The 18,228-nt window shown below is 41.6% G+C and overlaps 1 protein-coding gene across 1 annotated transcript; it reads left to right on the top strand.

Annotated features, from left to right (window-relative positions):
• Positions 1-2,018: 2,018 nt before the first annotated feature.
• LOC131997696 (lectin subunit alpha-like) lies at positions 2,019-14,898 on the top strand. Its single transcript, XM_059369009.1, has 4 exons — positions 2,019-2,022; positions 2,089-2,295; positions 2,510-2,514; positions 14,596-14,898. Exons 1-4 carry the CDS (start codon positions 2,019-2,021, stop codon positions 14,896-14,898), a joined length of 519 nt encoding a protein of 172 aa, XP_059224992.1.
• Positions 14,899-18,228: the final 3,330 nt, after the last annotated feature.

The raw sequence follows: 18,228 nt of genomic DNA, 5'->3' as shown, positions 1-18,228 counted from the left end.
CATATAAACCGATCTGGGATCTTGACTTCTTGAGCCTCTAGAGGGCGCAATTCTCAACCGATTAGGAAGACATTTTGTACAACGGCTTCCCTCATGGCCTTCAACATACGTGTCTAATATGGTCTAAATCGATCAATAGCTTGATACAGCTCCCATATGAACCTATCTCCCGATTTTGCTCTTTAAGCCCCTACAATACAATTACTTGGACCCAAATTTTAATACTAATCGTTTTTTAGTCTCCAATACCTTCAATTTGATACCCTTATTGTGCCCATCGTACCACTATCGGATATCGGTGCAGATTTTAGGGTAAGGGGAAGGGTCCGCCTCCACCCGATATCTAAAAATTATATAGCCAATGTTTCCTTCCAGATAAACGTACACAATCAATGAAAATTTAAGAAAATCGGTTCAGCCAAGTATCATATAGTCAAAATGGGTCTAATGGCGTTTTTAAGGGGTGGCGTGACCCCTTATACTTCGATCTGATTTTTTATGCCAGATTCGAAATCTACTCCCGAATACCTTTCATTTGAGCCCCATAATGAAATGAACGTCCAATATGCCTGTTTGGGGGAGTTTTGGGGTTGGAGCGGTTCGATGGGTACTTAAACTCAAATTTTGATACCATATTCGTATTCTACTCTCCAATACCGTTCATTTAATACCTATATTGTCCCGATCGGTCCACTTTTGATTTTGGGTTGTGTTTTTGACATAAGGGTCCGTCCCCCTTCCGATATCGAAAATTTATATATGACCTATATTTCCTTCCAGACCAACCTACACAATATGCGAAAATTTTGAGAAAATCGGTTCTGCCGTTTTTCAGTCTATACTGAACAAGCATATCATATATCTGTGATTGGCAAATGTGCCCATTTTGGGCCTTTTTGTGGGGGTGGGGTGACCCCCTATACTTCGACATAAATTTGTATTCCATATTTGTTATCTACTCCCGCATACTTTGCATTTGATGCCCATATTGTCATTATCGGTCCACTTTAGATTTTGGATGGTGTTTTTGGCATAAGGGGGAGGGTCCGTTCTCATTCCGTTATCAATAAACTATAAAGCCTATTCCTAATTCCTGACCATATTCGTAATCTACTCCCGAATACCTTTCATTTGAGTCCCTCAATGTCATGGTCGTCAAATAAACCTATGTTAAGGGGTTTTGAGGCTGGGACGGCCTCCCAGGCATTTGGACCCAACTTTTATTATTAAAATCGTACTCTACTCTTGAATACCTTTAATTTGAATCCCATATTGTCCCGATCGGTATACTTTTATTTTCGGGTAGTACTTTTGTGGTAAGGGGGAGGGTCCGCCCCCCTCCCGATATCAAAAAATTATATATTAAGCCTGCCGACCTAAATATGGTTTAGATTAGCAGCTATATAAACAGATCTCCCGATAAAGAGTCTGAAGCCCTGAATATGGTTTCAGATCGGCCTGTATTTAGATATAGCTACCATATGGACCGATCTCCCGATAAAGGGTCTGAAGGCCATAAAAGCTTTATTTATTACCCGATTTCGCTGAAATTTAAAACAGTTGGTTATTTTAAGTTTGCCGACAACTGACCGAAATATGGTTCAGATCGGACTATATTTAGATATAGCTACCATATGGACCGATCTCCCGATAAAGGGTCTGAAGGCCATAAAAGCTTTATTTTTTAACCGATTTCGCTGAAATTTAAAACTGTGGGTTATTTTAAGCTTCCCGACAACTGACCTAAATATGGTTCAGATCGGACTATATTTAGATATAGCTACCATATGGATCGATCTCCCGATAAAGGGTCTGAAGCCCATAAAAGCTTTATTTTTTAACCGATTTCGCTAAAATTTGAAACAGTGAGTAGTTTTAGGCCATCTAACATAGGACCCAAATATGGTAAAGGTCGGACTATATTTAGATATAGCTGCCATATAGACCGATCTCCCGATAAAGGGTCTGAAGCCCATAAAAGCTTTTTTTATTACCCGATTTCGCTGAAATCTTAAACAATGAGTATTTCACGATATTTTTTTTTTTCTTTTAAAACTACCACTGATGTCTTTTCTTTTCAATTCTTAGGTCTAGAAAATGAACATTTCTGGGTATCTGGCACCGATTTAGCTGATGAGGGCAACTTCATTTGGCTGTCAACAGGTCGTCCCATAACATTTGCCAATTGGAATGCTGGTGAGCCGAATAACTATCGCTATGAGAATGGTGAAGAGGAGAATTGCATGGAGTTATGGAATCGTGATGGCAAAGGCCTGAAATGGAACGATTCACCCTGTAGTTTCGAAACTTATTTTGTATGTGAGGCACAATAAGCCACACGCATGCATGATGCGAAGACAAAAAGCCATCTTCGTCCATACGAAAATAAATATTTTAATTATTTTATTTTTATACATTTAGAAATGTTAAGTAATATCCGATGTTGAGAAATTGTTATTGCCATATATTTTATAATTTTTTATTAATTTTTTTTTTTTTAATTTTTCAGTTGAGGTAAATTTCAATTTGGAATTTGTATATTCCGCTTAGTTGTATAAGAATATATAAACAAAAATAGTTAAAAATTTTAAAACAAAACATCAATGCTTTAGGTTTGGCAATGATGGATTGTTTCAATGGCACTGTGTGTGTGTAAATTCAACTTTGACAACAGTAAATCTGTGCACAACAAGCCGATTTTTGGCTTAGGTGTATGTCCACAGTGGCATGGGGCGGATTGATATCTGCACCCTCTTTTTAACCTAATCTAACTATGTGCACTGGGAAGTTCTACGTTAGGCTAAATAAACCAAGCCGGTAGAACAAAATCTCTAGAAAAAATAGATTTTCTCAGACCAACAACTTTTCTCTAAGGTCCTTTATATATGATGACACGTACAAATGTGCTAATGGCGAGTCTTGGGAACCATTAAACATGGAAAATTTCCTCAGACCATCAACTTTTTTCTAAAGTCAGGTAAAAACGTGGTAAGGGCGACCGTGGCGAGTCTTGGGAACCCATCAACATGGAAGCTGCTAGAAAATTTCCTTAGTGGCAGGATAAATGTGTACATTAGGAAGCGAATTTCTGTCAAAAAAGGCAGAAGACTAACGGACAGATCGGTTTGTAGACGAGCCAGGGTGGGGGTCCCCCGGGCCGGAGCCCCATAATGATATTATGGGGGTGAGGCTATAGAAAAAAACCATACTTGAAGCAGTTGTTGGATATCATAACAAAACACGTCGTGCAAAATTTCATTCCAATCGGATAAGAATTGCGCTCTCTAGGGACCCAAGAAGTCAAGACCCTAGATCGGTTTATATGGCGGCTATATCAAAACATGGACCGATATGGCCCATTTACAATCCCAACCGACCTACACTAATTAGAAGCATTTGTGCAAAATTTCAAACGGCTAGCTTCACTCCTTCCAAAGTTAGCGGGCTTTCGACAGACAGACGGACGGACATGGCTAGATCGACATAAATTGACACGACGATCCAGAATATATATACTTTATGGGGTCTTAGACGCATATTTCAAGGTGTCACAAACAGAATGACGAAATTAGTATACTCCCATCCTATGTTGGAGGGTATCCAATTAAAGAAATAAAGAAACTTTGCACAGATTCTTTTTTTTTTGTCCATAAGCAGGTTAAGTTTGAAGAAGGGCTATATCGGACTATATATTCATATAGCCCCCACATAGACCGATCCGCCGATTTAGGGTCTTAGGCCCATAAAAGCCACATTTATTATTCAATTGTGCTGAAATTTGGGACTGTGAGTTTTGTTAGGCCTTTTTTGACATCCTTCATTAATGTGGCCCAGATCGGTCCAGGTTTGGATATAGCTGTCAAATAGACCGATCTGCCGATTTAAAGTCTTGGGTCCGTAAAAGGCGCATTTATTGTTCGATTTCGCTGAAATATGGGACAGGGAGTTGTCTTACATCCCTCAACATCCTTCTTCAGTTTGACCCAGATCGGTCCAAATTGGGATATAGCTGCCATATAGACCGATCTCTCGATTTAAGGTTTTGGGCCTATAAAAGGCGCATTTATTGTCCGATGTCGTCGAAAGTTGGGATAGTGAGTTGTGTTGACCCCTCGACATCTCTTACAATATGGCACAGATCGGTCTAGATTTAGATATAGCTGCCATATAGACAGATCCGCCGATTTATGGTCTTAGGCCCATAAAAGTCACATTTATTATCCGATTGTGCTGAAATTTGGGACTGTAAGTTGTGTTAGGCCCCCCGACATCCTACTTCAATTTGACCCAGATCGGTCCAGATTGGGATATAGCTGCCATATAGACCGATCTCTCGATTTAAGGTTTTGGGCCTATAAAAGGCGCATTTATTGTCCGATGTCGTCGAAAGTTGGGATAGTGAGTTGTGTTGACCCCTCGATATATGGCACAGATCGGTCTAGATTTAGATATAGCTGCCATATAGACAGATCCGCCGATTTAGGGTCTTAGGCCCATAAAAGCCACATTTATTGTCCGATTTCGCTGAAGTATGGGACAGTGAGTTGTGTTAGGCCCCCCGACATCCTTCTTCAATTTGACCCAGATCGGTCCAGATTTGGATATAGCTGCCGTATAGACCGATCCGCCGATTTAAAGTCTATGGCTCATAAATGGCGCATTTATTGTCTGATTTCGCTAGAATTTGGGTTGTGTTAGACCACTCGACATGCTTTTTTAATTTGGCCTAGATCGGTCCAATTTCGGATATAGCTGCCACATAGACCGATCTCTCAATTTAATGTCTTGGCCCCATAAAAGACGCATTTATTAGGTTGCCCAAAAAGTAATTGCGGATTTTTCATATAGTCGGCGTTGACAAATTTTTTCAACGGCTTGTGACTCTGTAATTGCATTCTTTCTTCTGTCAGTTATCAGCTGTTACATTTAGCTTGCTTTAGAAAAAAAATGTGTAAAAAAAGTATATTTGATTAAAGTTCATTCTAAGTTTTATTAAAAATGCATTTACTTTCTTTTAAAAAATCCGCAATTACTTTTTGGGCAACCCAATAATATCCGATTTCGCTGATATTTGACACAGTGACTTATGTTAGGCTTTTCCACATTGTCCTATATGGTTCAGATAGGCCTATATTTGGATATAGCTGCGCATATTAGGTGCATACACCTAAGCCAGTAATCGGCTTGTTGTGCGGTCGAAATAGTAACTTTGAAAAAAATCAAAGTCAGGAAATCCATGCTACTTACAAAATCCCTAATTATTTTCCATATCATGCCCCTAGGTTGGTCTATGTCTGGTATTGTGTCCCCACCTAAGCACCGATGTCTGTTAGCCGCGAAAACCAAGCAATAACATAGGAAATGCTCCAACAAAGGCAATGCTCCAACAAATGAAGATTTGGCAGCCCGAACAATTTTTCGAAATGCCGAGGTGACTAACTTTAGAGGCCTGGCAAGAGGCGTTCGGATGACCTAGGAACTTGAAAATTTGCACTCGATATCGATAACAACGAGATGTCTCTACCCGTTCTCACACAGCATATTTTGTACTAGTTTTTTTTTTCGATTTTCTACCACTGTGCAACGTCTCATTATCTTTCCTACATGCCCTACACATGCTAATACTTGCCGCACCCATTTTGCATAAGTGAGCTCGTAGTCCTATGTGTCCCGTCGTGATACCAAAACTATACTGACCTCCTTCTTACTTCCTTTTAGTAATAGTCTCGTCATCTCACGATACGGATCATGCCATAGAATTTTCGCCGTCCTACCGACTGTTTCGCTGTTCCACAGTATTACGGTATCGATAACAAAGACATGTCTCTACCAGTTCTCACACGGCATATTTTTTAATAGTTTTTTTTTTTCGATTTTCTACCACTGTGCAACGTTTCATTATCTTTCCTACATGCCCTACACATGCTAATACTTGAAGGCCAGAGGACTTCACTGCCAAATCGTCTGCCCTTTCATTCCCCCTTACTCCGTTATGGCCCGGCACCCAAACAATGTGGATTGTGGCATCCTTTAGAGAAGGCGATAATCTCCTTCATACTCTGCAAGATTGTTCGTGACCTTAGCGTCCTGGTTGTTATTGTCCTTAGGGCCATTTAGCTGTCGTTTCACACTCGACGTCCTCGAGTTAGCACCACACCACCTCACGCATTCCGTGATCGCCCGTATCCCCGCCTGCAGGACCGTATTATGGTCAGGCAGTCTAAAACAAAACTCAGCACCTAGGTTCTCAATGTAGACCCCCAGGCCCTCTCTGTACTCCAGCTTTGACCCATCCGTGCACAAGTAATGGATTTTTCAAAACAAAATACCTATTGACTGTAAATATTGGATTGCCCAAAAAGTAATTGCGGATTTTTCATATAGTCGGCGTTGACAAATTTTTTCACAGCTTGTGACCCTGCAATTGCATTCTTTCTTCCGTCAGTTATCAGCTTGCTTTAGAAAAGTATACTTGATTAAAGTTCATTCTAAGTCTTATTAAAAATGCATTTACTTTCTTTCAAAAAATCCGCAATTACTTTTTGGGCAACCCAATAGTTTCCAGAATATTTCAATCATTTCAGTTATCCAATTTTTTAAGTTTCATTTGTCATCCACACACAGTGTTCGTTTAGTTTTAAGTTAGTCAATAAAACCATAATTTAGATCCTAACAGGAAGATCCTTGCACTTTTATTCAATAAGCATTGAAAAAGATATCTCAAAATGGTAAGTTTAAAGATTTCTATCCGTAAACATTTGTCTCTCTTATCACCTTATCAAAAAGGTTTTACACCTAGCAAATTATTAGAGATTTTGATTTTTTAATGTCCACAGATGGGAAAAATCAAAAAAACTAAAATAATCTGTGGAGAGGTTAAAAAAAACACAAATTCGTGCGCACTAAGTATTGTAAAATTTCACATAGACAGCTCCGTTGCGTCTTCTTTTACATTAAGAGGAATAAAAATGTCCTTTACGTTAGTTTACTTTAATTGGCTATGACAGAACTTGTGTTCCACTAGCCGAACGTAGAATAGCGCGTCCGATATTCTTTAATAATCTCTGACACCAAGTTTCGAGGTGTCTCCCACAACTCGATCTTTCCATCGGGCTTTTGGTCTTCCCGGTTTGCGTGTACCAGCGTGTTTGCCTTCAAAAGACTTCTTTGCTAGAGCTTCTTCATCCATTCTGACAACATGACCTAGCCAACGCAGCCGTTGTATTTTGATACGTGTAACTATGAAATCGTTGTCATACAGCTCGTGGTTCGTACGACGCCTGTATTCTCTATTACAACGCAAACTTGTCCATATATTTAACGCAGAATCTTTCTCTCAAACACTCCAAGCACTGCCTCGTCTGCGTCCACAAGTTTACCAGTGCCTCAGTGTTGTACACTAGTGTTGTTGTTGTTGTTGTAGCAGGCTGTCGAGAGGTGGCCTTGTTTCTAAACTGATCACTTATCCATTATTACACCTAGTGTTTGCTTTTGTTCTCAATTTCTTATGATTGTCTAAATGATGGGTGTGATTTTAAAATACATTTGGCCAATATACGAGGGTTGAGGGTGAATTTCTTTGCGGTGCATGCACATTTCACCGTCCCAACATTCTAGCTCTTTTTGAGACCCAGGTGCGTGAGGATTCAGTCAGATCGAAAGAGGTGGCATTCAGGAACTGGCGCTTGGATAAAAATTCCAATACTGAACTGCTGCGTAAGCAGGCAAGATCTTTGTGTGCCAATGTGTTTAGGCGCGAAAAATTTCTTTACGAACAGCGCCTGCGTACTAAGATTCTTGCTTCGACACGAGGAAGTAAGAGCTTTTGGTCGTTCGTGAAAAAAGGTAAAGGGTAGTTCTTGAGGATGATCAAGCCACCACTGATCCGGTTGATAAGGCTAATCTGTTGGCTGCTATATTTGCAGTGAACTCTTCCCTGGCGGATAGCAATTAACCACTCCCCTCAATCAAAAATGTATGTGGCGTCCTGTCCCAGATATTTTTTCCAACTCGTGGAGTTAAAAGGGTTCTTGAGAATCTAGACATAAATAAATCCCCGGGCCCGGATGGCATATCGACACTTGTCTTGCGTAGGTGTTCTTCGACGCTGGCTCGTTCATTACGCAACCTTTTCAACCTTGCCTACCGTGCGGGAGCCTTTCCGGCGTGTCGGATGGTTGCGAACGTTCCGCTCATACCCAAGAAGGGTGAGGCCAACAACCCTGCGAATTATCGGCCACTTGCGATATGCTCCAGTCTCTCTAAGGTCATGGAGAGTATGGTTAACCATCATCTTGTGAGATACTTAGAGTCTAATGGCCTTCTTAGCGACCAACGATCGATCTACGGGCGACCTCATGGCACTTTTGTCGGAATGTAGGAGTCACTCAATCCACCAGTTTGGTGAGAGTAAGGTTGTGGCTCTGCATATCTCCAAAGCCATTTGATAGGGTCTGGCACGGTGCACTACTATCAAAGCTTGTCGCATTTGGTGTCGGTAATGGCTTCGTTCGATTTATTTCGAGCTTCCTCAGAGATCGCACTATTCGAGTCGTCGGGTTCTCATCCAAAGAGCAGAAATTGATCGCAGATGTACCCCAGGGCTCTGTTCTTTCTCCTTCTCTTTTTCTAATTTTCATCAACGATCTGTTGAGTCAGACATCGAATCCGATCAACTCATTTGCGGATGACAGTTATCTCAGTCATTCGTACTCATTCGACCATAGGCCGAGTCTTCGAGAGATTGAGGACAAGAGGCAGGTTAGGGACGACGACACAGTCTGCCAGGATAGGGTCGAGTGAATGGAGTAGATTTTAATGCACGGAAGACTCAGTGATGCTTATTGTCACACAAACCATTCGCTGACCCATTACGATCATCCTTGTCTATCAACGGTGTAGATGTTGAGCAATCAGAAGCTCTTGATGTTCTGGGCATGAAATTAAAAGTGATGTCCATTGGGCCAAACATGTAGTTGAAGTGTCCAAAGAAGCATTCAAGTGTTTAGGCTTCCTTAAACGGTGTAAGAAATACTTCACTCCGCCTGATCTTCTCAACATCTACACCACTTTCATAAGGCCGAAAGTGGGGCACAACTCACATGTATGGGCTGAAGCTTCAAAATCATCCCTGGAGCTACTAGACCGTGTACAGAGCAGAGCGATGGCGTTGACTGGGATTGGAGGAAACCTCGTTTGGTATTAAATAGTTGGGAGAATTTCTTTTCTATTCTTATTGAGGAACGAGTGTCAGCAAGTGTCATCCTGCAGAGTCTTATTAATTTTGCAGGGATACCAAACTCAGACATGGCTTGAAATACCTTTGAATGTAAAGGAGTATCGAAGGCGACTTTGTAATCAACAAAGAGATGGTAGGCATTGATTTGTCCTTCTCGGGTCTTTTCCAAAATTTGGCGCAGTGTGAATATCTGGTCTAAGGTGGATTAACCCGGTCTAAAGCCTCATAGATAGGGCCCAATTATCTCATTGGCTTTAGGTTTTAATATTTCACACAGTACGCTCGAGAGTATCTTGTATGCAATGGGTAGGAGACTTATTCCTCTGTAGTTGGCACATTCCGTCTTGCCTCCTTTCTTGTGTACGGGACATAGTATGCTGAGGTTGCAATCATCGCGTATGCGTTCTTCTATCCAGATTGCGCAGATAAGCTGATCCATACGCCTTATCAGCGTGTCGCCTCAGGTCTTAAATAGTTCAGCGGGTAACCCGTCGGCTCTTGCTGCCTTGTTGTTCTTCAGCAGTTTCACAGCTATTTGGACCTCATTCTGACTAGGAGCTCAGAATGAGGTCCAACATTCTATACCATTATCAGGGATTGGCTCTGCGATATCTTTTTATCCGCCATCATCGGACACCAGCAGTTGGGTAAAGTGTTCTTTCCATATCCTCGGCATGTTATCTGTGTCAGTTACCAGATTTCCTTCTTTGTCTCTGCAGGAGGATGTGCGTGCACCAAAGCCATCGGTTTGATGTTTAATTCTTTGGTAGAATTTCGGGACTTCATTTTGACTCCTATGCATCTCAATTCGCTCACACTCACATCTTTTCATTTCCGTTTTCTTTCTCTCCTTCATCTGGCGCGTTGCTACTGATTGCAGGGTTGCTCTATATGCCACATTCTTGGCTTCAGTAGCATCTCGACACTCTTGGTCGTACCATGGGTTTCTTGGAGGAGGCTTCCGGTACCAAAGTACCGGATTTCGCGGCATTTACCATGGAGTGGGCAATAGTTTGCCTCTGCGCCATTATATCATCGGGACAAGGTGTGCTTTCCTCAAGCAATTAGGTCAGTGGAGCATGCCGTTGCTATCTGTTGTGTTTGCAGCTTTTCAATGTCTAGCTTCCGTGCAGTTTCGGATCGTACTTTTCTCGCCATGTTCAAACTGGTGCGAACCTTTGCTGCCACAAGGTAATGATCCGAATCTATAGTCGCTCCACAGATCGATCGTACATCTAACACTCTGGATGAATACCTTCCATCTATCACAACGTGATCAATTTGGTTTCTTGTTTATGAATATTATGAATATTTTTATGTTGAAAGCTGATGCTGCTAACTACCATGTTTTTTTGCCACGGCGAAATGTAGTAGCCTCAACAAAGTATTGAACGTTATCTCGTGGAGGCTAAACTTTCCGATTGTTGGACCAAAGATATTTTCCTTCGCTGCACAGATAAAAATAATTTGGAAAAACAACAACTTTGGTCGAAAAGCGACTACGAAAATTGTTGATTTTCCTGCAACAATTTATCTCAAAGTACAAATTTGTTGTTGAAAGGCACTCTTTGCGAGCCAACATATAACAACTCCAACAATATATCCATAAGCAAGGGAAAAAACCATCTAACTAGCCACCACATGTGCATTGCTTCGGGTGGTGGTGTTTTTATTTGCTTTGTTCGGCTCGCGCTGCTTGTCTCGTTCGTTTTACCGCTGCTCTTGGGGTTTTCCTCTATCACACCCTCTTCTATTAACCTTAAAAACAAATTTTAATAATTTTGGTGTCGCAGAGTATTGAACTCATGATCACATGTATGGTAGTCTTGAACCCTTATCATGAAATAAATCAACCTGGGTTTGCAAGTCATGAATGACATGGGAGTTTTGTGCTCTATTTTTACAATTACCTCAACTAAAGAATTTGTTGAAAGTCTACAAAATTTCGATAATTTTGTCTGCCAAGTCTCTTACTTACGTACTTCAACAAATAATGTCTTCGACTAGATGCTAAAATTTTTTGAGAAACTTTCAGAAATTGCGAATTTAAAGCTTCTCATAGTGGTTCTCATAGTTTTCCCGGGGGAGGGTTACTGGCCCAGCGCTCCAACCGCTTGGGTTTTGTGGAATCGCACAGGTATCCCTCGTTGTGGCGAGGCGTTTGCTCCAAGATCCGACGCTCGCTTCCAGCCGCCCCTAACCTGGGAACAGACGCTGATATTGGCCATTGGTTATTTGAAGGCGCCAATAACTACATCTCGAAATAACTGCCATCTCGAGTATCATTGGCACTCAGTATTTAATTAAGAGCCAGTGCCACCAGTGACCCCCCACTGAGACTCTCCTTTCGAAAATCAAATGTAGATATAGCTCCCACATAAAACCGATCTCCCGATATGATTTCTTGGGCACTTGGAAGCTGAAATTTTAGTCTGATTTGGCTGAAATATTGCACCTAGTGTTTCGCTATGACTTCCATCAGCTGTCTCAATTATGGTCCGAATAGGTCTATAACCTGACATAGCCCCCATATAGACCGATCTTCCGATTTAAGGTCTTAGGACCACAAAAGCCACATTTATTATCCGATTTTGCTGATATTAGGGACAGTGAGTTGTTTTGGGCCTCTCCATATCCTTCTTAAATTTGGGCCAGATTGGTCTAGATTTGGATATAGTTGCCATACAGACCGATCTCTCGATTTAAGACCGATCCGCCGATTTAGGGTCTTAGGCCCATTAAAGCCACATTTATATTTGCGATTTTGCTAAAATTTGAGAAAGCGCGTTGTTTAAGGCCTCTTCATATCCTTCCTCAATTTGGGCCAGATTGGTCCAGATTTGGATATAGCTGCCATATAGACAGATCTCTCGATTTAAGGTCTTGGACCAATAAAAGGAAAATTTTTTGTCAGATTTCGCTGAAATTTGGGACAGTAAGTTGAGTTAGGCCATTCGACATTTTTCTTCAATTTGGTTCAGATCAGTCCATATATGGATATTTAAGGTCTTGGGCCCGTAAAAGGCGCAGGGACAGTTGTATCAAATTTCTGCAAAATTTTATGAAAATTGCGCCCTCTAGAGGCTCAAGAAGTCGAGATCCCAGATCGGTTTATAGAACAGCTATACCAGGTTATGTACCTACTTGCGCCACACTTAGCACAGTTGTTGCAAGTCATAGCAGAACACCTCATGCAAAATTTCAGCCAAATCGGATGAGAATTGCGCCCTCTAGAGGCTCAAGAAGTCAAGATCTCAGACTGGTTTATATGACAGCTATATCACGTTATTAACCGATTTAGATCATGCTCAGCACAGTTGTTAAAATTGATACCAAAACACCGCGTGCAAAATTTTAGTCAAATCGGATAAGAATTGGGCCTTTTAGAGGCTCAAGAAGTCAAGACCCAAGATCGGTTTATATGGCAGCCATATCAAAACATGGACCGATTTGGCCCATTTACAATCCCAACCGACCTACCCTAATAGAAAGTATTTGTGCAAAATTTCCAGCGTCTAGCTTTACTCCATCAAAGTTAGCGTGATTTTGACACAACAGACAGACAGGCGGACGGACAGACGGACGGACAGACGGACGGACAGATGGACGGACAGACAGACAGACAGACAGACGGACGGACGGACAGACAGACGGACGGACAGACGGACGGACAGACGGACGGACAGACGGACGGACAGACGGACGGACAGACGGACGGACAGACGGACGGACAGACGGACGGACAGACGGACGGACAGACGGACGGACAGACAAACGGACAGATGGACGGACACGGATAGATCGACTTAGAATGTCATTTAAGTCCATTCGGTAAGGAATTGCGCCTTTTAAGGGCTCAAGAAGCAAAATCGAGAGATCGGTTTATATGGGAGCAGTATCAAGCTACAGATCGATTCAGACCATATTGGATACGTATATTGAAGGTCATGGGAGAAGTCGTTGTACAAAATTTGTGCCAGACAGGCGGACGGACGGACGGACGGACAGACAGACGGACAGATGGACGGACAGACAGACGGACAGACAGACGGACAGACAGACGGACAGACAGACGGACAGACAGACGGACGGACAGACAAACGGACGGACAGATGGACGGACATGGCTAGATCGACTTAGAATGTCATGACGATATGGGGTCTTAGACGCATATTTCCAGGTGTCCTATGGTGGAGGGTATAAAAATCAGACGATTTGGTAATGAAGGCCAGAGGACTGCCGTCAATAAACTTGGTTAACCCGAAGCGTTTCGGGTCGACGCAGTCAGAGTTAAAGGCGTGGGCTATGAACGCATGTAACACTGTGGAATAGCGAAACGGTCAGTAGGACGACGAAAATCCTATAGGGAGATTCGGATTGTGAGAAGACGATGCTATTACTGAAAGGAAGCAAGCAGGAGGTGGGTAAAGCTTTCGGCATCACAAGGGGACATATAGGACTACGAGCTTACTTATGCAAAGTCGGAGCGGCATGTGTGGGGCATGTGGAGAAGACTATGAGACGTTTGATCATTTCCTATGTCATTGCCGGGCTTTCACGGCTAACAGACACTAACAGGCACTTAGGTGAGGACACAATGCCAGACATAAACCAACTGAGGGTCGTGGCAAAGACTTAGGGATTTTGTAATCAGCACGGAATTCCTGACTTAAATTTTGTTTTTCGAGGTTACTTTTTAGTATTCAGAGCGCACAACAAGCCGATTACTGGCTTAGGTGTATGTCCATGGCATGGGGCGGATTAACATCCTAACCTAATCTTTCCCATACAATGGGATATTGTACTGCAGACCATAGGGTATTCTGTTTCTATTGCAAAAAGAAAAACAGGAACGCTTTTTTTGAAGTTAGGCAGGAAATGTGTTTTTGCTTTGTCATAGCATTGGACTCGTTTGTTAAAATTTTAGATCTTCAGAATGTTTCTTTAAAAAAAAAAATGTTCTGCTACTTACATCAAAGCGATCTGGGTGGTTCAATGGTACGAACCAGGAACTGTGGTATCACAATGGACGAAAACGTCCAAGTGAGTCCAATGGCAGATTGCCACTGCCTAACCTAACTTAACCTACCCAAAATCCTTCATATGTTTTAAGCCTTCTCCTTTCATGCCAAATATCAAACACCAGCCACAATTGCCTTTCACTTCCTTTGTCCAATCTTCCACACCCATCATCAATTGATTTGATATCAAAGACTTTCAAGATTAATGGTCTTTGAAGTGAATGTACAACAACACATTCACCAACATTTAAAACTTGGCTCCGAAAAATTCCAAAGTTTCCCATTCAAAGCCAATTAAAAGGGAAATGAACGAAACCAAATCTCAAAAACTTACAGGAATGCAACCCACAAAGAGGCGGACGTGGCTTGAATGCAAAACCAAAAATGAAAGTTTCAAATTTGATACAGAGTTTTCAGAGCCCGCTGAGCAGATATGATGTGGAGCAAAGCATAATTTTTGAAAAACCGCAATCATTCGACGATGCTGTTGCCATGTGCAACACAAACATGGACATGGAAATGATGGAAATGGAGCAGCCAACAAAACTTGATTATGTGTGCAAAGTTGCAAAACATTACCCCCGGAATCTCCTGAACCAAGAGCCAACAATTGTTACGGCAATGGAAAGAAATATGTAATCCTAGTGCAGATGCCATGACATAGGTGGCTAGCCAGTGGAAAGGCGGGTGGTGGCACCTAGCTCACGTTTGCCATGGAAACCATCATCAGTCTACTAAGTCGTCATCATCATCATCGTTGTAATCCTTTTTGTTTCTCCTCCCCCTCATCATCATCATCATCATCATCATCGCCATCATAAACAATAACCATAACAAGTTTGCAAGTGCAGTGTAGTGTGTATAGAACGACGTACTTAGGAGTATAGCAATTCATAAAAATGGTTTTAAATTTAATCGCTGTTAATAAATGCCTGTTTATGCTTTGCATCTACATTTGCTGTTACCCTTTAGCCCCCACCCCCACCCTCTCCCTTTGTACCTTGGGTGCACACAGCTTGGAACACTATTCTAATACTAATTCCACAAGAGGTGCTCTTCACTGCGAGTAGATGAAAGTGTATGGGGTGCACACTCCTCCATCCCATCTCGCTTTTTGACTTGGTTTTCTGTGTAGGAATCTGTTGTCGTTGTTTCCGTTTCTATTGTTTGGGGATTTGCAAGAACAACAACTCTGTCTAGGGTTTTCGTTTGAAATTTCCAATGTTATGCTGAAACAGTGTTTACTGGTGGAAGATTTTATAAAAAAAAATAAAAAAAAATTATTAAAAATGTTGAAAAATTTTTTCTAAACAAACAAAGCAAGAACCAAACAAATTCAATATTTATAGAAAAATTCGTATTCTACTTCCAAATACCTTTATTTGAGCCCCATATTGCGATGGTCAGTAAAAAGTTGCTGTTTGTGGGGTATTTTGGGGTAGAGGTAGACCCCCAGAAAATTGGTCCCGAAAGAGGCTATCAATTCTTGCTCTACCCCCCAATTCCTTTTATTTAAGCCCCACATTGACATGGTTGGTAAATATGTCCAATTTAGGGGAGTTTTGGGGGTTGGGGTGGTCCCCCTAGCACTTGGTCCGACAATTGAGTATCAGAGATATTTCCTAATTTTAAATACCTTGCATTTGACTCACATATTGTTGTGATTGGTCTTTATATATATTTGGTAGGTTTGGGGGTGGGACGGCCCCCCTAGGTACCCCATCCGAAATTTGGATATCGAATTTTTGTTTTTAGGTTACTATAAGAAAGCACACAAAAGTTCGCTTAAATCGCACCACCCATCTCCGAGACATGACGTTTCTGAAAATAAGGGGTAAGGGGGAGGGTCCGCTCCCCCTTCAGATATCTACTATTTTCACCACGGGATCATTATGCAACATTAGGGAAAATTTCAAGAAAATCGGTTCAGCCGTTTCTGAGTCTATAAGGAACACACAAACATACAAAAAAAAACCGACGAACAAACACCAATAAATTTTCATATATAAGAAGACTAGACGCCATATTCGTAATCCACTCCCGAAGACCTTTCATTTGAGTCCCATATTGACATGAACGTCCAATATGTCTGTTTGGGGGAATTTTGGGGTTGGAGGCGGCCCGATGGGTACTTAGACTCAAATTTTAATACCATATTCGTTTTGTGGTCTCCAATACCTTTCATTTGATATCCATATTGTCCCGATCGGTTCACTTTTGATTTTGGGTAGTGTTTTAGGGTAATGGGGGAGAGTCCTTCCAAAATCAACAAATTATAAAGCCTTTTTCTGCTTCCTGTCCACATTCGAAATCTACTACCGAATACCTTTCATTTGAGCCCCATATTGTCATGATCGTCAAAAAAAAAACCTTCACAATATGCGAACATTTCGAGGAAATCGATACTGCCGTTTCTCAGTCTATACTAAACAAACAGAGTCCCATATATCCGTGATTGGCTAATGTGCCCATCTTGGGCGCTCTTGTAGGGGTGGGGTGGCCCCCAATTCATCGACATGAATTTGTATGCCAGATTCGTTATCTACTCTCGCATTCTTTTCATTTGATCCCCATATTGTCCTTAACGGTCCACTTTTGATTTTGGGTGGTGTTTTTGGGGTAACGGTGAAGGGTCCGCCCCCTTCCGTTATCAATAAATTATAAAGCCTATTCCAACGTCCTAACCATAGTCGGAATCTACTCCCGAACACCTTTGATTTGAGTCCCATATTGTCATGATCGTCCAAAAACCCTATTTTAAGGGTTTTTGGGGCTGGGAACGCCCCCCAGGTACTTGGAACCAACTTTTATTGTGAAATTCGTACTCTACTCTTGAATATATTTCATTTAAATCCCATATTGTCCCGATCGGTCCCATTTTATTTTTGGGTAGTACTTTTCGAGTAAGGGGGAGGGTCCGCCCCCCTCCCAATATCAAAAAATTATATAGCGTATTCCTACTTCCTGACCATATTCGTAATCTACTCCCGAATACCTTTCATTTGAGTCCCATATTGTCATGATCGTTCAAAAAACCTATTTTAACGTGTTTTGGGGCTGGGGCGGCCACCCAATTACTTTGACCCAATTTTTGGTATGAAATTCGTACTCTACTCCTCAATACCTTTCATTTGAGCCCCATACTGTCCCGATCGGTCCACTTTTATTTTTGGGTATTACTTTTGGGGTAAGGGAGGGAGGGAGGGTCCGCCCCCCTACCGATATCAAAAATTCGTATAGCCTATGTTTCCTTTCAGACCAACCTACACAATCTGTCAAGTTAATCGATTCAGCCGTTTTTGAGTCTATACGGAACAAACAAACAAACCGACAAACAAACACAAATTCAATTTTATACATAAGATTGTATTAAAATTTATTTTTTACTTACGCTCTTCCCCTACCGCAGGCCATTTAGAGAAGCGCCCATCAATATTTCTCTTACTACATCAATTAGCCTCTAATAACATATTTGGTCATGCTGTTATTAAGACACCGTTAGCACTGTGTCACCATTAGAAAAACGATACATTAACAAATAACATGAATGTATAACGACCGCAATGTGGGCGGTTGGGGTGTGTTTGTGCGGATGCCACAAAACAAAATGTTATTATTTATTACGTCAACATAGCAACAAACATACATACATATACGAAAACATTCTAACCCGTTCCAACTCATAGCAACGTCGTGAGCCAAACAACAGCATTACCAGTGCGTGTGCATGTGTGGGTGTGTATGGTGTATTGTACGAATCTTTACTCCTTTCAAACATTCGTATTTTTGATACGACCATGTACGCCTAAGTACTGGTACGTTTGTAATAATATTTATGTTTGTTCAAACAAATGTCTAACCGGTAGACATTTAGGAAACGTGCGTGCCGAGCCGACAACAACCAACACCACACGCACGCACATTATCACACAGACACATCCATCCACCGCAAAGAGGGAGAGGGAGAGC

The sequence above is a fragment of the Stomoxys calcitrans genome, chromosome 1 (assembly GCF_963082655.1).
Source record: "Stomoxys calcitrans chromosome 1, idStoCalc2.1, whole genome shotgun sequence".
NCBI lineage: Eukaryota > Metazoa > Arthropoda > Insecta > Diptera > Muscidae > Stomoxys > Stomoxys calcitrans.
Note: the sequence above shows the minus strand (reverse complement) of the source record. Positions and strands in the feature narration are given on the sequence as shown.